Below are 21183 nucleotides of genomic sequence, written 5' to 3' on the forward strand. Positions count from 1 at the left end.
AGAAGGGGAAAAAAGGTTTACGTCCGTTCAAGAAGACAACGACGAAGAAACGACTTCCGTTTGTTGTCGTCATGGCGCCGTTTCAAACTGTTGTCAAACCTTTTACTGATGTTTAAAACGATAAGCACGATGCGTGCGTTTTAATTAGCACACGCTGTCCTTAGAGTTGGATTATGGTTTCTACGCAGACGTGAAGAAGTAGTTATAAGTGAAATCAAAATGGTCGAACGACCGATTTTGGGATTAACTTGATGTGAGCGAGTTAAAATTCAGAGGCGACGTTAGCTTGCTAATGCTAACGCTCGCAGTTGTTTACGATTTTAGCACAAGTCGTGGACGTTTTCGCTGCAATGAATGATCGTTTTATTTCATTGGGACAACAAACTCAAGACAGAGACTGGGTTGCTGTAGACTCAACCCGAAATGTAAATTTGACGAGGACGTCCCAAACGAAGGTAAACAACTTCTTTTGGCTGATTTTGCTAGGTTAGTGAACTGAGCTTTTTATGTCCGGTTAAGTATAAAACTTTAACCTTCAGGATGTTTTTATAGTGGTGTTTAATTTGTAAATATATAGCATGGATTGGTGGGAATTGGCGTGTTTGTTACTTAAACCAATTATTACATCCTCTAAAGTTTGAGCAGACGCTGGTTACCTAAGATTCATTGTTGCGTTGTATCATTTTATTGCAATGGATGTAAGGTATTGTGACAAGGTTATTATTGAGGTCAAACTAACAGGATGACAGAGTTGTTTTTGAGAATTTTGCATTTATTTCACACCACAGCTATTGTTCAATGAAGCCATTCCTGCGAGTGCCATCAACCGTGCCACCCGCGTTGGCCCTCCAGCCCCCATCGTGATAGAGAGGCTGCTTCCACGGTCGGAGATGCACGAGAGCGTGGACAGCATCAGAGGCTCTGTCAGCTTTGCGTCTCTCTCTGAGGAAAGGATCCAGGCTGCGGTAAAGTTGGCCAAGCGGGATCTGAGACGAAGGCGCTTCGAGTCACTGAGGAAATTCTCTGCTAAACCATTGCAAGAGTCCTCCCTCTTCGAAACAAGTGATGTGGATTTGCTTCAGGTACTATGAGTGTTGGGGATTTTTCTCCTCTGTTTGTGCAGCGACTAAATGGAGCATTTTGTTTTCTTCACAGGAGCTCACAGCCATGCCAAACAAGGCAAAGGGCCCTAGTCCAAAGGAGAAAATGGCTCCCTCTGGTACCAAACAGCACACTTCCAAGAAAAGTGTCACTTCTTTAATGCCTCGTGTTGGTCAGTCTCCTCCAACCAGAGACCCTGGCCTAAAGCAGGTGGAAGGAGGCAAACAATCACCTTTAAGCAACGAGATCCGCAAACTGCAATGTGAGCTGGAAAGATATATCAGGAAAGTGGAAGAGCTAGCTAACAGAGGTAACTCTTGAAAATTAACTTCTTTGTTTTGACTTATGTAGCTTAAAGCACAGTTGCTAATTTTTTTTCTTAGGCATTTCTCAGTAATGTGCCCTGAGATTTGTTTTGTTTTGAACTGAACTGCTGAATTTGATAAATTATTTCACCACATTTGCAAATTTGTTGATAAGAGCAATGCTTCTCAACCAATAGGAGAGAAAACGGAGGAGCCTCTGGAACCTGAAGAGCAAAGCAAACTGGAGATACGCAGGCAGAAACAGGCAGCTCGCTCAGCACGGGTCATTTATGTTCTTCAACAACAGGTATTAAAACTCCTACAGCATGTACCTGACTGTTGTTGACATTTAAATTTGCTTTAGATTTATAAATACACTTGCATCAAACTTATTTTAGGTAAAAGAGATACAAGAAGATATTGAAAAGTTACAAAAAGAGAAAATGTGGGACACCAAAAAGGTATGTCTTCGATATCTTCTGATTATAAAAAACATAAAATAAACTATCAATTTTGTATGCAAACTGAATGACTGAAAACATAGTTGTTTAGTTGTTAGTTTATCTGTTTAATTGATTCAGCTAAGATTTGTTCATCTTTACTGATGAACAAGCCCACTGAATTATCAGTTTTGACAAAACACTCATCTGTTTCTGTTTTTCCCTTTCAGTCCGTTGCAATAAACAGACTTGCAGCTGCTCACCGTGGAGTGTTCAGAGCTTTACAAGTGATCATCCACCAGCTTTCAGATCTATCTTACAACAAGGTGCCCCCTCAGTATAAAGAACTGGGCCAGCTGATTCGTCAGCTCTGTCTGTGCTCAGCTAAAGCTGAAGTGGACCGGGGTTCAGCCGTGCCCGAGACGGCGCTCGATATTCTGCAGAAACTGGAGGTGAGGAGCATAAAGTAAAACAAAAGTATTTTTCTAATGTGTGTTTATTTCGTTGTTTAAAATCTTTTCAAAAGTCGTTGACTTGTGTAGATATCAACTGCTTTAAGGAAGTCTTTTACTCTGTTGTTAAATGTCTCTCTGCTCTTTGTAGATTTTGGATTCTGCTCTCGGTAAACAAGAGATGCTTGAAAAGATGCAGGCCCAGGCGTGTCCTCCACACAGGAAGTCTCCTCATCGCAGCGTGTCTCCCACGAGTGTGCCCAAGAGTCTCACCGTGTTAACTGCGGGAGAGCCTCGCAGACCCGTAAATCCCAGGAGAGGTGTTCGTGGTAACCAAGGAAAGCTTTGTTGTTGTTATTGCCAGCTGCTGAAAGGCTACAACTCAAACTAACTTAGCCAATCTAACAGATATTGAGCTAAAATTTGATGTGGTAGTAGCTGGGAGTCATTCACAGCACATACTCTGAGCATGACATCTCGTGATATTGCCGTTATTTTCAAGGCTTGACCAAAACAGCTACAACTTTCTCATTTCTCTACAGAAAATGATGTTAGTTTAAAACACTGGCATGGAAGGCAGCGGGTGACAGGCATTCTTTGAAGGAATGCAAGGCCTTTAATCTGTAGGACTTGTTGCTGTGTAATAAAACAAATCTAATTTTCCACATCTTTTAACAATATTTTTTATGCCTTAGTAAGAATCTGATGTAACAGGAGCGTGTTCCTTCGAAATTTCCCGCTCAAGGTAACGGCTAAGATGCTGCCAGGTGCTCTGGAGAAATAAATTTGGTCTGTGTAGCCTCATGTGTGTTTGGAATTCACCTAAGACCTTTTGTGTGATATTGTTTGGCCTCCTGCTGTGCCTAAATGGTCTCACCTAGATTGAGAATTGATAATGAGGCATGAATACATGACAGGAAAACGGGAACCAAAGTGCAGGACTCTGGCCTTCAGCCTCCCTCCTGCTGCTCAGTTTTATGAGCAGTTATCTCCTGCTGGCTTCTATTGAACTGAGAGTCCTCTCCCGCAAGATGTGATATAAACGCCTCCAGTGAGCTTCATCTGCATCTAGATCGCCCTGGAAACTGTCTCCATACCTTAAATCCGACATTTTCTGTTCACCTGGTTTCAAGAAAATTCTGTTTAAGCATAAGATTTGTCTACTTAAAATCCCAAGCCAATCATTTTAATTTCAAACTTTAACTATAAGTTTTTAATGTTCTGTTTCTGTAAGACAGGAAGGAGACATACGCTACGAAGGCCCAAAACGGCGCCTCGGCAGGCCTTGGACAGGAGAGAGGTTCTGCGGGTCGGCCTGCAGAGCATCGCCCAGCAGAGGGAGCTGAGGGAGCAGCTGGAAACATCCCAGACAAGCGCCACCCGCAGGAAAGATCGACATGCCGAGAGCAGAAAAGCTGACACAGTTAAGGTGCTGGGTTCACACGAAGCTGATTGTGATTAATTCGCACACAAGAAAAGTCTCACGTTCAGTTCAAAGCGTTGTGACCTCTGCGGAGTCACCTGTGCAGAAGGTCGGTTTGTTTGTTCCCGTAAACAAATCTAAATAAATCATTTTTCGGCGTGCTCGGATGCAGGACGCACGTTTCCAGCAGCCAACCGTTTCTTCCCGGCTCCGAGTGAACCAGCTCCCTCAAAGAGAGCAGTCTGTGCCCTGGATACCGACGTCCCCTCACTCCCCTCCTCAACAACGGTGAGCCTATTAGTGTTCTCTCCACCAAAATGAGTCAGTCTGATTTTTCCTAACTTCACGCTAAATGGATGATTAATGTTTGTAATTCTTTGAATTGTGATCTCAGGATAACAGCAGATCTGCTGAGTCATAGCATCTTTGTGTTTGCCAAGGCTGATTAGCTGTTACGTCTGTTTGAGTCCACCCTGAGTACGTGGGAATTTGCCTTCTTTTCTTTCTCTTCGCTGTCTGAAATTAGGATTTGTCTTGTGAAACAAGTCAGCGTGTGATCATGTATTAAAGGCGTGCAGTTTCTGTTCTGTCTTGTTGTTTGTGATGTGTTGAAGGAAGGAGAGCAAACCTTTTCTTCACACACAATCTGAGAAGATGGCACTTTCTCACAGGGTTGTGGACGGTCTCCTTCTGTCAAATTGTTTGTGCTCTTCCTGTGTTTTTCCCCCATGCAGCTGATGGACCGTCTGCTCTCACGCGGTCTGCGTCGGGTTTGTCAGCGAGAGAGATCAGTCTGATTATCCGTTCAGTCAAACAAGTTACACAGAAAGGAAACAACTGACGATGATTTATTTGTTTTTCTTTTATAAACCACATTGTCTTTTTTACACTCTTAGTAACTATCATGTTAAAAGAAAAAGAAATAACTAGAATAAATAACAATATCTGGGCACTGGAGGACTTTTCTGACATTTTCTAAGAACCTGAAACTGGGTTATTAAAGCTAAAAGTAGCAAAAGGCTAGCTAAAAGCTAATAGTAGCACAAGAAGATATAAATAGAACATGTATGCTGAAGCAGATTTTAAAAAGAACAATGCTTTTGAAGAAACTGGAGCGATTTTTAATGTATTTTCTTGTGGAAAATGTTTGTAAATTTCGTTAAAGTCAACATTTTTACTGTTTTTTTATTGTTTTTTTTTTTCAGTAAATCTATTCAGAGGGCGAGACCAGAGCCCCGCTGTCTCTTCTCTCCAGTGAAAGCCTCATCCAGTCCGCCACTAGAGAAGCAGGCAGGAGTTGGATTAGAGGCAGAGTTTATGCTGAGCTCATCAAAGACGGACGCTCAGAATAAAGAATTAAGGTGAGAGCCACTCTCTGTAATCTCCCTTCACGTTTATCTTAATCTCTTCCGCTTATCCCATGTTTCAGAGCCAAATATCACAATTTCTCAGATTAGTCGCTTTGTGGTTTTAGCTATTTCGACTTCATTCATAAAACAATCTGACCTTGTAAAAAAAAAAAAAAAAAAAAAAAAAAAAAAAAAAAAAAGAAAAGCGCCAAGCGGGTGAAATCGAGGAAAAATGAATTTTAATGAGTCCTTACTCTGTATTCACTGAGTCATTTCTAACCTTCGTGTCAGACCCCATTTGCTAAAAGCCACAGGCACCACTCTGATTATGATTCAAAGTTAATTTCTTCCAATAAATTAATCTGGATGCTTACTAGATTGAGGCCGTTTCTCTTTTTGCGCGAGTAATAGCTGGCCTGCTTTCGCTACCTCTAAAACCTCATTGATTGAGTGTCGCACGTGTGCCCCTGTTTAATCAAATCTTAATTACTGCCGTTGTGCTTTCCTATTAATCAGCAGCTAGCAGCCTGGTTTCAGGGACCAGGATTATACGTTATTCACGCGAAAGGCTTAATCGAGGTTGTGTTCTGCTAAACGTAAAAATTGCCGGTTCGGTGCAGGAACGTTTGCCGAGACGCGACGATGACTCTGCAGCGGCGGGAGGGGCTCAGCCGTCTCGCCGGAGAAGAGGCTGAACGCGTTCGAAGATTAAGGTACGCTGCTGCGGTAATTAGAGGCCTGAAGGGATGCACGTCACCCGCCGCCTTTCACACCAGAGGTTTAAACTGTAAATATGACTTCATGCAGGATCTCATTCGATGCTGTGAAGTGTGTCGAGAGTTCCTCTCAGACAAATTTGCAGCTCAGTATCTGAAAAAAAACAAGCTCTACACATTTTGGTGTTTACTTGGCCATCTTGAATAGGGGTGGACACCAAATGTTAATCAGCTGTAGAGTTTCATTTAAATCCGACCTGTTGCTAAGGCTACAGACACACAAACACACGCGGGCTTCGCCTTTAATAAACGTCGTTATCCAGTTTGAACTTTTATTATATACGATATACAAGTAGCAAGGCCATCTGATTTTTATAACCTCATCAAACACAGCATATTTTGATGCCATTAGACAGATCCTTTAAAGGCCAATCCAACAAAGTTTGAATTCTTGAAATCCGTCTCCTGGTTACCAATTTATTATCAGAAATCGATCATCAGAATCGGTCTGAATTAATCCAGTTCTTAAACAGGCAGCAACAGGAAGTCCCGTGTTTAACTTCCCGGAACTTGCGTTCGCGCGCCGGGCTGAAGCCGAGGAATTGCTCCGATTGGCTGTAAATTTTCAGACTGTTCCTTCGCGGACAACACATGAGCAAAGCGGTCGAAAGCGCCAGCTGCCGCTCGGCTCTTCGCCGGCGTCGATCATCCGCAGAGTCGGCTGGAAATCCTCGCAACGCCGGCATCTGTCAAAAGATTGTATTCGTTCTTGATTTTTACACATGGATAACAACACTGGAGCTTATTTAACGCAGATTTTTTTTTTTTAATGTAGGTTATAAAATGTTTGATGTCATCTGAGTTGAGAAATGAATGAATGAATTAGCTCGATCACTGCCTGACCCAGTTAGCTACAGCGCTGCCGTGCGTCGTTTAATTAACAGATTAAGAACATGTAGAGGATGAACGGGTTGTGATTAGACAGGTGGACTTGCTAATACAAGAGGAAAAATCAGTTCTAATCATCTGGAACAACTTTGCTTCTAAGTATTGCTGCCAGTTCCAACCCGCGGCCGCCTTCCTCGCAGTAACACGGAATAAAGCATCAATCAGCTCAGCCACACGGGCATCAACACTGGGAATCACAGCGCCGACACGGGTCTCTACAAACAAAACAACGGAAAACAATACAAGCCGTGGATGTGGCAACTAACCGGAGAGAGCACATTTTCCTATTGACCACTTATTTAGTCCCATTGACTAATTAAGCTTTCCTAATGAGTCACCGGAGAGTTGAACTATAAAAGAAAAGCCAGAAAACACGGAGTGAGCGGCGCCGGGGGTGCAGGCAGCAGAAACGAACTTCACAGATAAAGTCTGCACTCACGATTAGATATTTTTGTTTCCCCTTACAAAGACTGAATACATTTAATTTGTTTAAATATTTGTTCTTGTTCAGCACATGAGACTGTTAAAATAAAAACAGAAGTTCTAAACTGTTAAAATAAATGCCAGCCAAAATATTGAGTATAAATCTTATTTATTTATAACTTGCTGTAATATACCACACTCCAAATAAAGCCAGTCTTATTGGTGATGGTGGTTTGGAGCCTTTTAGTGGTATTTGATTTAAATTAATGTACATTTTTAGGAAAACACGACGTCCTTATCGCCGCCGCCGAAAGGTTAGTTACAATGTTTTTGCCTGTGGTGGTGTCAGTCCAATTCAAGATGGCCCCCACACCTAATTGAGATAAATGGTAAATGGACTGTACTTATAGCACCTTTTTTTTTTAACCAACCAGGCCACTCGAAGCTCTTCAAAACCCAATCGGTGCGCTCATTTACCCAAACACACACATAATCAGGGCTTTAAACTCCATTCATACACCGACGGAGCACATCGGAGGCAGTGAGGGGTCCAGCGTCCTGCCCAGGGACACGTCAACATGTGTCTCCTGCCAGGAATCGAACCTCCAACTCAGAGGACGACTACTCTAACCACTGACCCACAGCCACCCTGAAATAAGCCAACGCAGAAATGGCTCTAAGTGAATTTGTTGTGGTAGTAAATGAGTGTCGCACTTTTTAAATGTACTTCTTTAGACTAGAATAGTTGTGTTATTTCTCATCTTTGTGTTTTTGAGAAATGTTTCTTTATTAAATGAGGACATAAAGGACTTATTTGGCTCCAAAAAGTCAAAGTGAACTAAAGGATGAAATTGTTACCATATTTCATCTCAGTCCATGGCGTCAAAGCGGTGCCTTCTCAGAAGTTTTTGCGGTGACAGCTGGCGGCGTGGGTGTGTTTTGGTTCACAGGTCTGAAGTTGTCTCGCAGAATCAGTGGGCTGATGGAGCCGAGCAGAAGGCCGGAGAGATAAATCGACCACTTTCTCGTGAAAAACAGGTGGGAAGACTTTTTCTGTTGCCTGAGCGATGCCAGAGCTCGCTTACCTTTCTGCCTTTTATTTGTTTAAATCATTAAATTTGTTAAAAAGTACCACATTCGAAGTGGTTTCTGTGCTCCGTTTGTGTAAAGCCAGAACACTCGGTGAGGTCGTTTAGTTGTATTCCAGCAGAACGGCGGGGGCGGGATTGGGGTCGACGCGTCGCCGACGAGTCCGTTTTCCGAGCAGCCCGCAGACGAGGTGAGCCGCCCTGCGGGGGGGGGAGATCTGAGCTCGCTCCCTCTTAAAGCTGTCGTTCGGACATTAAAACGTCTCGTCCCGTGCAGGCGGCGGACGCTGCCGAGAGGCTGAGCGAGGCGCTGCTGGACCACCTGCTGGAAGATGCTGCTCGGGCTGCGTGGGCGGCTGAGGGCACGGCCCGGGGTGTGCTGCGAGCCCCCACCCTGGAGAGCATGCTGCTTCGCATGGAGGAGATGCAGGTGAGGGAAAAGGTCACCTGCGATCGGCGATCCGTTGTGACAGCTCCGCTCCGCTGCCGTTTCCCCCTTTCTGTCGTAAAACGGGGCTTTCGCTGCAGTTAATGTAACGAAAACAATTCATATTAATGATGTAATTAAAGAAGATAAACGTGTTTCTTATCGCCTGCCCCCTGAAAGGCAAAAGGCTGGCAAGGTTTTTGTCCGTGTCTGTTAGCGAAATATCTCAACACTGGTTGGATTTGAATGAAACTCTCAAAGTAAAGTGGATGTATGTCTATAACTGATAAACCTTTGGAGTCAACCCTGTTAAAGATGGCTGCCGCAGCTAATTAACCTTAAGAAGCTCATTCAATTTCCAGATATTGAGCTTAACTTTGGTGTGGTAGTAGCTGAGACTGAGTATTAACAGATCGCACAAGATGTTGGTTTAAAATTTTCCATTAACTATTTGGAGTCGGCTCTGTCTGTTAGCAAAATATCTCATGACCCAGTGGATGGATCTCAATGAAGCTGGCAGGAAATAATATTTGGATGTGCATCTACATCCAACCCGATTCAAGATGGCCGCCGCAGCTGACAGCCATTCACATCACGTGCTCTGAGCTCATGATGTTATTTTCAAAGTTTGACCAAAACACTTAAAAATCAGACGATTTCTGTCTGAAGGTGGCGTGAAAGGCAGCGAGCGATATGCATTTTTTCAACAAATGCTGGGCGTTTGATTTACTATAGATCGAGAGAGGAGCTGTATGTATTATAAACATTATATATATATATATATATATTATTTAAACGGCAGCTAGGCTTATCGTTTATCGTTTCTCTGTGTGTCTTTTTGGGCAGAGGGATGAGGAAGCAGTGAGGAGACGGTTTGCCTCCATCACTTATTCGGACCCTCTTTACTGGGACCGGCCCGCAGCTGCAGGTAAAACCAGATTTCACTTCGACGCACGTGTCATTAATTCTGACTGCACGGGTGAGGAAAGCATCACCCTGATGCCTTCTGCAGATGGAGGCCGGAGAAGAGAAGAGGGAGATTTCTCATCCAGCCTGAATGTTCGTCTCTCTTCTCTCTGTCTCCACTCCTTCCCTCGTGACTCACGCGATCGTCTCGTTTCCTTCTGTTCTCCTCAGGATCCCAGAGCCGCGCCCCAGGCTCCAGGTCGGCCTCCCCTCAGCCAATTCGACTCACAAAGCCGGCGCTGAAACAAACTTCCACCGTGGATATCGTCCTGAAGAAACCCGTAGACACTGGGTGGGTTGTCCTTCCTCTTTTTTTTTTTTTTTACCCCACATTCTTCTTTGGTCTCATCTTGTACTGGTGGGATTTTAAAAACAATACTGAGAGTTGGTCTTTATGGAGCTGAAATTATAGTTCTTAGTTCTCATTATCAGTCACTGAGGCTCGAGCGCAATTTAGCTGATTGCATCAAATTATATTATACCCTTTTGACAATCCCAAATATATGCAGGAATTTGATATCTTGGAACGCTTGAGGTCTCTTTCAATGCATTTCTTTTGTAGTTAAGGAGATCTTATGGTGTTCCAGCATGCTGCGTAACAGCAACAGCCTCCCCCACAGAAACTCATTTACTGCTGGTATAATTGGACCTCTAAATGCAATAAAAAGGAAGTGGTTAATGTTCCTCCAGTGATGCACAGCGAGCGTGTTTTTTCCACACCGTGTGCCAGCGCTCCGCAATCACCGCTCCGCTGGGAGGCCTTAGTCGTTCCACGAAACTCGCTTGGTGGGTACCGTACCCGGGGCAGAAACTATTCTTGGCAGACAGAAACCATCTGCCGCCCAGGGCTTCAGCCACTCGGCTGCTTGAATTAATAAAGACCTTGGAGGGAAGGGAGGAGAGAATGGAAGGGCTAGAAGCTGTTGACACAGACAGACCTGCAGGAAAGGCTAATTCTGACAAGTTTGAGTCGTGAGCATTAGCAAATTAAATCCCGTCGGTGCCGGAGTGCTTCAAGTTCAGATCTCTCAATAGAAACCTTATTTCGAGATCCACTACGCTCACCGTGACTCATCTTTGACTCTTCTTAATGGATTATTAAAGTAATAGCTCTGGCTTTTGGCGAACGTAACCCAGCCATTTGGAAGTCAAGTATTTAGTGTATATGGATTTATTTTCAGATGTCTGTTGGTTTGAAGCCACTTCACAAGGGCACAGGCAGAACTGCCAGCTTGTTTATCCCAGCAGATTCTCTGTAGCGTTCAAGAAAAGCCCGCCTGTTTCCTCAGAACAAATTAAGATGCGTTTCAAAAGCACCACCATCCCACTGCGCTGCAACAATTTTGTCAAGAAACTTAAAGGTACGCGTTGCAACGCTGTAAAGACCAGTCCTAAAACAAAAATTAACACTTTTCTCATGTTGATGATTAATTTGTCCCTAAATCAAAAAATCGAAAGCAAAGTTTGTGCCTGTTTACTTACGAAAAATAGGTCAAAAATGGCGACATCCGTTTGGGATGGAGAAGTCTGACAGGGTCGGTGACTGGTGTGTATTTCTACTCAGACTTACAGAGCAGATAAAAGTGCTTTGTTTACATTGATTGCGTACCTGCATTTCAAATTCGCATATCAATATATGTGGAAAACTACTGGAATGAACTTTCAAATGACCAAACTTGATAGTTGAGGGTAACTTTTTTTAAAATTTGATTTAATGGTTTGCGGTAAGTACCTTTTAATGGCGGTCAGCAATCATGGATCAATATGATGTTTTTTATCTTTCATGTATTAACACAGTTTTATAAAGTCTTAATGAAATGTCTGAGATGTACTATTTACTGTTTCTTGTATCTTCCAGCTAAAAGTAAAGTAAAACTTCTAGTTAGAGCAGGAAACACTAAACAAATTCCTAACAGAGCATCATTAGCTCACGTCTTTCTGAGGTAACGTTGACTTATTAAGCTTTCTGTTGCTGTTCAAAGCATAAAGCAGCAGCTAAAGGAGTTTGGACATTAAACTTTGAAGCTAAAGTTGAGAGGAGATAAAAATGAGGAACTCTGAGAAGCTGGAGAAGTCGTACTTTTTTTCACAGCGAATCTAAACGAACCACTGAACGAGACAGAGGCCCATAACGTGACTCGTTGTGGTTTTTTTCTTGTTTTTTTTTATTCTGAAATGATGATAATCAAACTAAAAGTCCATCCATCCACAGCAGCTTAAAAAATCAACACAGAACAAGTGAGTTTATCTCGTCTTTCTCCCCGGTCCAGAACCAGCCGGGGTTCTGTAAGGCAGCACACGAGGGTCAAACATTTTCTCATCTTTAGATTCTCTTTGTCATTCTGAGAAGAAAGAAAACTGTGTTCAGTCTGTGTTTTATCACCATAACATTATTACCCTTTACACGCGTCCCACAGCAGAACGTCTTCTCCATTTTTCTCAGCAAACTGAACGACATCAGTGCAACTTTGCATCTGAAACCCGGCTGCGTGACGTGTCGCGGCTCCAAACCCGGTTTTCATCCAGCGGTGGTCCTCGTTATCAAATGAAAATGAGCCGCCATCACACACGTCAGTCACCTCTGCCTCGCTCTGGTTGAGGACTTGGCCCGTTCTGCGCTCACCTCCCAGCTGCTCTGAGCGATGTATCTGGGAAAAAAAACGGCGGGGTTTGTCTCGACTGGAAATGATTCAATTTTTATTTATTTGAAATAACCCTAATTGTCAAAGGTCATGATTACTGACACCTCTTAAAACTCAGTTTGGGCCGTAAATGAATAATTCATCTGCTGAGGAAATAAACATAAACGTCTAAATGGATAAAATGATGCAGCGGTGACATTTTACATCCAAAAGGTCAGCTCCACCGTGACAACATAATACTCTTCAGCAAAACAATTTATTCAGTGTCATAAATTAGAAACAGAGGGCGAGATTGTGACCATATTTTGTTTGTGTTTTTATCCTTTTTTTTTTCCCAACATAGTAAATTAGGAAAAGGAAGTTCTTTCTTATAAAGTCATTATGAGTCTGTCCAGACAGTTTAAATTGCAGTTTGACAGATCCTGGAGTTTTTATTTCAGATAAGTAGAAGGAGAAAGTGGATGTGAATCATGCCCAGCTCTTCCTGTTTCCCTAAGAAGTGACGGAGTTGGACGTAGAGCGTCATTAAACCCGAGATGAGCGGCAGAGTCATTTTGTTTACAGAGCTGTCCTTTGGGGACGGGATGTTGTCTCGTGAGATGATGATGTGCAACTTCAGAGATAAATTAAAAAGAGTTGTTATCACACAGGCTCTAATAACGTTAGAGGAAAAGTTCACATCTGTTTGAAGATGGGGTTTTGTGTCGTGTTTGTTAACGGTTCAGTTTGGGAAAACGGTTTATTTCTGATCAGATTGATGAGCCAACCGCGAGGCTGGGTGTGGCCAAAACCAACGACGATATACCGCGTTTTCCGCACTATAGGGCGCACTGTCAACGAATGGTCCATTTTCAAACTTTCGTCATATATAAAGCGCACCGTTGTGCACCTCCCAATTCTTGTAACTTCGCGCGGACCGCGTGTTGCGCTCCGTTCAAAATGGAGGATTTCGCTGCTCTAGCGGAGCTGGTTCGCCTGCATCAGCATCTATATGATTCCTCTGTGAGAGATCACAAAGATAATCAAACGGTTCAAAACTCACGGAGGGATACCGCACCGACGTAAGCGTCAAGTAGAAACGCCTCCACCGCTCGCTCAGGTCTGCTCGCCGTGGGCGGAGTCCTGTGAGACTATAACTGAGCCTGAATGCTGCGAGCGGTGCGGCTTTGTAGTTTACAAAAAACATTATAACTTCTTCCACCGGATTATAAGGCGCACTGTCGTTTGTTGAGAAAACGGAAGGCTTTTAAGGTACACATTACAGTGGTTCCTGCAAACGCTCTTTTATAAACCCTGTCAGAAACATTAGGACGCTCCTGCTGGAAGTTACAGCTAGCTGCTGCTGCTACAGTGTTTGTGCTCCTGAATGGCCCTAGATTTGTGTGTAAATAACCTCGTTATGCAAGCTCGACTGTGGCGCAAAGGTTTATTATAAAACGGCGTTGACGTGAACCGCCCCGAAGCTGGAGTTGTTTTACGATGGCAGCAGTCCACTTTGAGCTTCTGTTAGCTGTTAGCTTATCAGTCCAGTCAGAATTAAATTCCGTTTCTTCAAACCGAGGTCATCCAAAGAGCTTTCTACAACAGGGCACATATTAAGTCTTTATAATCTTCCCCCAGAATAAAAAAAAAACAACAACTTTTGCTTTAAGTGCACGTCCATTTCAAGTAATTATAAATGATTGAGCTCTTTGTAACTTCTGGTCCTTACATGTATCCACTTCCATTAACCTTTAGGTATGTTAAAATGCATTTGTTTTCATAGAGAACAAAAACAATTTGAGTTTTGTTGCAGCTATTTTGAAGCAAATATATTTTCTGTCTTTTTGCAAGAATCTGTTCCAAGTGTAAAAACGGCTTCTGTTCGATTCCAGCTAGTTGGTATTTCTCTCTCTCTTTTTTTTTTTTTTCTTGTGATCTGAGAGCGTTATAAACACTGAGATATTCACAGGTATTCACTAGTGCAGCCAGTTGAAATATCTGCCTGCAGCCAAGATGATTAATAATTTTGTGCCTGAACAAGTTGAGTTGCAGGAAAAACCCAGATAAGACAGAATAGTAAATTTAGATGACTTCGATAATATTCTCCTTCTCTGCTCCTCACACAGCGGCTGATTAGAAGATCTCTCGCCCCATTTCCTTGTGTGGGGAAAAAACAAAAAACCCTTTATTTTCGTATCGACGTTGGATCGTGTTAATCCTCTGTCATTGACTCTTTTAGAGTGTCGTGTCGCAGAACGGGAAGGTTTCATTTTCAGGGATCTGCTGCAGCAAAACGGGCGCCGAGCTCATCACATTTGTTGTTTAGAACTCACACTTTTAGCCCCGAGAGACTCATCCAGCTTTGTCATCGGCAGGAAAACCAGAGTTAAACACAATGTTGGAAAAAGTAATGGAACACAGATTTTTGTTAGCGTGGAGATGTTTGAAACTGTTTGACACGGACAGGGTGGTATTCAGTTGAACTTTCCTGGTATTTTTTTTGTTGTATGTGTTATTTTAGCCGCTGTAAGCGACAGCAAGGCCGACCCCGACAGAGAGCCGCCATTTGGTTTGCGTTCTGCCACAGATTTTCACTTCCGTCGGCCGTCAACGGAGCGAACGCCGTCTTTGTCCTTCCTGGCTACCATTTCCAAAACAACCTATACTTTTCTCGCTGTCGTTGCGCCCGTGTGAGTGCTTTTGAGCGACACGACGGAGTGTGGGGTTTTAACCTCACGATCCGAGCAGAAGATAAGATTTCCTAGAGATTTAGACCCGGACGGCTCGGACGGACCCGCCGCAGCTCCGTCAGCTGGTCAAACAAATCAGCGAGGAAGACGAAAGCCTCGCTCAGCGACACCGTAAACCTCTCATCAGTCTTTCCTCTCAGGCCGCCTGTTTCATTACTTAGTAAACGGCAGATTTGCAGCTGCGACAGCGTCAGTCATCTTCGCCCCGACGGATAATAAAACCGGAGCAACAAGATAAAAGACGTTTTAGAGCTTCCCGTCAAGATGGGTTACGATATCTGTTTCTTTCCAAAAACCGTCCTGCCTGTTGTCACCAAGGTTCACCTGAATCTGACTTGAATCATCCCTCTCTATCTTCAAGATCATTTATTTTTTTTCCATCCCAGCCCAGCTTGTGCTCCGTTCGATACATCACACACGGCAGCTTATTTGTCAGGTCCTTCGTCCTCTCGTTTCTCGACAAGAGCTACAGCTACGAAGCGCCGAGGTGATTTCATTGTTGTTTAATGGCATATTCTTTCATTTTATCATGTTCTCTGCAGGACAGCTGGCGTTTGAATGGCTCTAAAAAAAAAAGCAGAAGGATGTTTTTTGATAGTCCAGTTATGTCATTTGTGTTTTTATTCATTACTGCACACACACAAAAGCATACAGACATCTAAACACAGAGATTTACTGAAATATTTCATGTCCTGTTGTGTTCAAACCTTGGTTTCCATGCAGTGTGGGACATTTTCATCATTCCTCTTCAATTCTATAGCGATGGAGGCTGAAATTAGCATTTTTTGCTGCAACATTAGGTCTTGGCATTTAATCAGCATGATAATCATTTAGTAATAATTGAAGGATTTTCTAGCAATCATCCACTCGGCTCACGTTGATTAATTCACAGGGAATAATAAAGCCACTGGTGGTCAAAATATATTACAACCATTTCTCCGATGGTTATAAAATAAGCCACTTAGACGAACCAAATCCGCCCGTGTGACAGCGGTCGTGTGTTCCGGGGGTCGAAGAGGGCAGATCGCGAGGCCGAACGTTTCCAGCGGGCTTCATTCGCGCAGCATTCAGTCCTCACAGAACCTGCGAAAAAGTTGTTCAACCTCCAGCACAGCCGGGCTGCGTGCCGGCGCATAGAACTTGTTCAGTGATGAATTTACTGGATGTTTGTGCCCATTTCTCCCGTTTTCTTCCAGATCTGGCATCCTGAATTGTGACTCAGTCGTGCGGCTTTGAGAGCTCCGAAACTGGCTGCTGTTTAAATGAACGACGAAGGGGAACACGGCGCCAAGGCGGCTTTATCACTTTTTTCATCACGTTGTTACCGATGCACGCCGTTCTTTCACCTTCCAGTGTAAAAGTTGTTTTTGGAGCAGGATGTCTAGATCGTGGCCGCCTCTGTTTACGGTCGATTATGTCGTGAAAGGGCATCGGCGGCGGGGCCGGTTAGATCCCACGCTGTTGCTTTTGCCACATTGCTCCTCCGATTGCCCGTCTGTCTGTGCCGGCACTCATATTTATGGCTGGCCTCACCGGTCAGAACCGAAACAAGTTCAGCTGAAGCCCCCGGGAGCACAACAGAGAGAGGCTCTTTGCTTGTGAGCCGCCGCGACACTAAATATAGCGCAGCGAGTGCTGCCGCAGGAGCCGGCCTGATTTGTCTGAACGGAGAGGATTATAAAGGCAGGCCTTGGCGATGCCCAGCTGAGCCCCCCCAGCTCGCAACAAACAAGGAGAGTCGATACCGTTGCTTAAGTTCTCACCTTCAGCCTCATGTGGGGGGGGGCAGCAAGCATTTCAGCTTTATCACATCACTGCAGTGTCAGTAAATGAGTTTGCATCTTCAAAAGCAACCCTCAGAGACAGTTCACCCAGCACTGAGAGATGAAAATGTTTTGTTGTTGGTTTTTTTTTTTTTTTTGCCTCACCCGTCGGGGATCCTCTCATCTTTCCACAGTCACAGTTTCCTGTTTGAGAGCGGCCCCGCAGAGGAGGCATCCCGGGCCGAGCCGCCGCCGACAGCGGGCAGAACCGCGTCCTCGGGCGCGGCGGAGAGGAGCGGGACCGCCATCTCTGTGCCAGGCAGCACGCTGAGGAGCGTCCGCCGTTACCAAGGCAACTACGATACCTACCTGCGAGCCGTGGCTCACGAGGCCGTCGGCAGCTTCAACCCCTGGGCCGTCGCAGACAGGTGAAAGAAAAACGAGGGTTAGGAACGGGGTAGTAGTCAAACAGATCATTCGTTCAGGCAGAGGAAGGTGGTGACGGCTGATGAGTCGAGCACTTGCTGTTTTTTTCAGCTGACTCATGCCAGAGCAGTGATTACATCTTAAACCTCTGCCTTTTGTTGTGTTTAACTCATATTCATGACCGTAGGTATGTTTTCAACCACCTTTAAGAGTCAGACTTTCCTTTAACGTTTGAAAGAGGGCTTGATCAGTCGTTCTGCAGGCTTTCTGAAGGTCTTTAAAAATTGTTCTTTGGATTGTTTTTCACTGAGTTCAGTCTTTGTGCCCGACGATGACGGTCTCATTTTACATAAAACCTCTTACAGCACACAGACAATATCTGAAAGTCACATTTCTAAGAAAAAAGAAAAAATAGACAGAAAAAAACCCAAATGGGAAGAGTTAGTAACAGCCTGCAGGTAGTAAAATCCCTAAAGATCCAATGTAAAATATGCTTTTTTTTTCAAAGTTGTCTGTTATTTGTTTGCACTAACCCTTGCATTTAGGAGGCTTTTATTGTCTGAATGATTCATAGGTCAGTGGCTTAACAATCAAGCAAACAAAGAAAAAAAAAACATTCCTCTTAAAATGGTCCAACACTGGCCTAGAAAGTCTGGAAAACTCCTGATCCTGACCACATCTGAGTTCTTGGAAGCAAACTCTAAATAAAGACTTTTTTTTTTTAAAGTGCTGTAAGTTTAGAGGAGGTGTCTTTTCCTCCGATGAACCCTTGAGTTTATTCAAACCCTTTTCTGTCAGAACTCCCCGTTTATCCACTCACTAGAAAAGGTCTAATTTTTCATGTCGGAGTCTCTCACAGAGTTCATTTTTGTCACTGAAAACGTTTCAGAGCAGCTTTTCCATGTTTTATTGCCAGTAACCAGACATCGCAGAGACGTATTTGAGCGCTGCATCCCCCTGAGGTGTTTGGGAACGTCGCACCCTGCAGGAAGTCATTGCTCTGAAGGGCTGTGCAGGGTTCATCGTCGGCGCGTTGCGGGCTTTAGTGCTCAGCCGTTTGTGCCGCGCAGACTCTCACCTTTCAGAGATCATTCAAAACCCACGGACCTGCTCATGTGACCAGAGGGGCCCATCAGTGTGTCAGACAAACAAGGACCCTAACGAGCCTCTATTGTTAGGAGAGCGAGAACAATCTGCATGTAATCCAGTTTACATCACATCTCAGCTTTAAAAGCTCAACTCCTCACTCTCTATTTCTGAACTGAGAAAGCTCGTCGGATGAGAAGCGAAACGTCTTCAACCACAGAATAGAAGTCCAGTTGTTTTTGCTTTTGAACCTTTTTTGAGCTTAAAGAATTTGCGTCTGTGAAACGCAGAGCTCGTGATTGCGATTCAGACCCTTAACTTGCTCATTATCAGTCACACGACAGCGGATTCAGGTTTTCTCGATGGATCTATACACGATTTTGGTGAGAAAGCCAGAATAAAATACGAAGCCGTCCAATTACTTCAGCCGTTCCGGAGGCAGATAGCGGACACATGTTGGCTTGCGACTGTGACAGAGTGCAGAGTTCTTCCTGCGTGATGAGACGGTAATGAGCAGCTGAGCGCTGGTGTGGAGCCACACCACCTGGAGGAGCTCATTTAATCTGTCTGCTAACAGACTGATTGCAACGTGGAGTCTTGAGCACCGCCAAAAACAAAAAAACCTTGAAACTATTCGAAGCTGCGACTCTAACACTGAGTGGGATAAATAATAACTCTGTGTTTGGATGAACTTCCTCATTTTGGGACTTAAACAACACTAATCTTGTGCTGCACAATTAGCGGCGCGTGGAGAATTAGCTGTGACGTCTCATAACGGCAGACCGGTCGATTCTCCGCCCCCCTTTTCTCTCCATTCACTGTCGAGAAGTTTCATTTTTATACTTTAACGGTGCAACAACAACACGACCTCTCTGGTAGTTGTGGCTCACCAACCAGGCAGTTTAAAGATTTGATGTTTTGGGGGCCTTCCTCGGAGAGCTCCCACCGTCTCCTGCTTTAATGTTGACCCAGATAACGTTCCAACACGGAGATGCAGCCCAGAGCTCGCCCGTTCTTACAGACTTTATTTTTTCTTTTCATGACGTCTCGGGCAAGGCAGAGGTTTCGCAGAATTTCCTTTTTTTTCGCGTCTAAAAGTCAGTGAGCTTATTTGTTGCCCTCGGTAAACCTTCTGCCCTGGCGAGCTGAGAGCGTTTGGCCTGATAGATGCTTTTATCGAAGCACGAAGAAGATATTTGAAGGAGCTTTTATGTAACGATGCGTTCAAGTTCCCCAACTTTTGACTGAGTTGGAACTCTTTTTGTGTTGATTAGCTGTGGTGGCCATCAGCCGCACATGATCGATGCTTCGAGATGCATTTCTTGATTCGCGTTCCACCTTTTGTCAAACGGCGGTTTAGGAGCCATCGCTTTTCTAACCCCCTCCCGCTCCCTTCCCCCCTCCAGCCTAGCAGACGAGTTGCTGTCGGAGGCGCTGGCCGACGTGGCGAGAGAGTTCCAGGACGTCGTGGAGGAGTACGCCGAGGCCGTCTTCACCTCGGAGTTCCTCCGGCCGATCCGATCTCCTCCTGCTTCCGCCGCAGCTTTGGTCGGCCAGTAGGACGCCACGGCGCTCTGCGATAAACGTGTGTTTATCTCGAACGAAATAGGAATTTTTAGACCAGAATTATTTTTTAAGACTAAATGTTTATTTATTATTTTTTTTACTGTGTATTATTTTGTACATTTCATAACAGTTTTTTGTTTTTATTCTGGACTAAAGATTTTGCGTGTTTTCATTTATTTATTTTTATCAAACAGTATAATTTAATCCAATGATTTTGCTGAGACTTGTTTCAAAGATTTGAGATATTTTTTTAAAGTAGCTGCAGCAGATGATACTGTCGCATCGCTCAGGGAGCATTAGTCTCATCACTCTTTATGGCCCATTTGATCTGAGCTTGAATTCCTCCGGGAACGTTAGTTTAAAGGTAGATAAGCTTGGAGAGACCATTACGACATTACGGAGGATTATAAGATTACTGGCCTCCCTTTGCACTCGGTCCAACTCTCCTGGAGGATTACTCACACTTTCTGTTTTCAAGTTGGAACACGGAAATAAATGATTGCATATGGTTTCTATCATGAAATGTTTAGAAGTCATGTCTGCTGTAACTTGAATTCCTCTTTTGTTTTGTTTTTTCTGAATAAAGGATTGTTCCAGAATTTCTGAGGACAGCGAAATTGCGATCATCGTTCAAATCAGGTGTGCCAAAGCAGAGGAACACCTAAAACACGCAGGGTTGGACATCCCTGCCACGGATGATCCTCACTCGAGTTGATTTCTGATTAGCTTTTTTTTCTGTTATGGGTGAGAAAATGAAAGAACAAATCAGAATTTACACACAGCATTAGCCCCGCTGACAGCTGACATCAAACATCTCATTGTGAAGGTATCCAGCGGTGAGCTTTAATTCATCAGGCGGGCAATAAACGCCGTCTTTAAAGCTGATGAGCAGGACGCAGAAGGCAGACACCTGGGTCTCCACAAATGGCATGCTTCTTGGTTTCATATCCTACCAGATCCAACGTGATAAACAAGACCCATCCAGGGAGACGTCTCCTGGTGGTTTGCTACCAGGAGAGTTGAGCTCTTGTCTTGACATTTCAAAGCTGTTTTGGTGGCAAAATCGAGACTAATCAATACCTTAACCCTCCTGAAGCCGTTAAAAGAGAGAGCTTCGGGTACATTTAGCAGGCGGTTGCTCTAGTTTCGTTAGAAGACTGCGCCGTCTTTAGCCGTGAAGCAGTAAAACTCGTTCCCAGCGTCTCTTTCCTCCCGGATCATTGGTTGTGACGTCAAACCGACCTGCGGTGAACCTGAAAGCAGACGCCGCAGCGAAAACGGCCAAATCAACACGCTGTTTTTATGACACATTGCTATAATTTAGAACGAT

The 21183-nt window shown here is 44.1% G+C and overlaps 1 protein-coding gene across 4 annotated transcripts; it reads left to right on the plus strand.

The window, feature by feature from the left end:
• The first annotated feature begins 39 nt into the window (after nucleotides 1-39).
• Nucleotides 40-20470, plus strand: kiaa0753 (KIAA0753 ortholog). Of its 4 annotated transcripts, none has more exons than XM_017435264.3 (18): nucleotides 40-455; nucleotides 789-1082; nucleotides 1156-1411; nucleotides 1604-1713; nucleotides 1805-1867; nucleotides 2077-2298; nucleotides 2450-2640; nucleotides 3541-3727; nucleotides 3894-4009; nucleotides 4927-5082; nucleotides 5691-5783; nucleotides 8108-8195; nucleotides 8365-8436; nucleotides 8523-8675; nucleotides 9519-9600; nucleotides 9810-9930; nucleotides 16970-17203; nucleotides 19694-20470. In XM_017435264.3, the coding sequence occupies exons 1-18, from the start codon at nucleotides 351-353 to the stop codon at nucleotides 19845-19847; spliced, it is 2697 nt and encodes an 898-aa protein (XP_017290753.1). In that variant the 5' UTR covers nucleotides 40-350; the 3' UTR covers nucleotides 19848-20470. The 4 variants fall into 4 exon arrangements, with proteins under 4 accessions (XP_017290753.1, XP_017290754.1, XP_017290755.1 ...); XM_017435265.3 differs by having other exon boundaries at nucleotides 8368-8436; XM_017435266.3 differs by lacking the exon at nucleotides 5691-5783.
• The last annotated feature ends 713 nt before the right edge of the window (nucleotides 20471-21183 follow it).

The sequence above is a fragment of the Kryptolebias marmoratus genome, linkage group LG2 (genome assembly GCF_001649575.2).
Source record: "Kryptolebias marmoratus isolate JLee-2015 linkage group LG2, ASM164957v2, whole genome shotgun sequence".
NCBI lineage: Eukaryota > Metazoa > Chordata > Actinopteri > Cyprinodontiformes > Rivulidae > Kryptolebias > Kryptolebias marmoratus.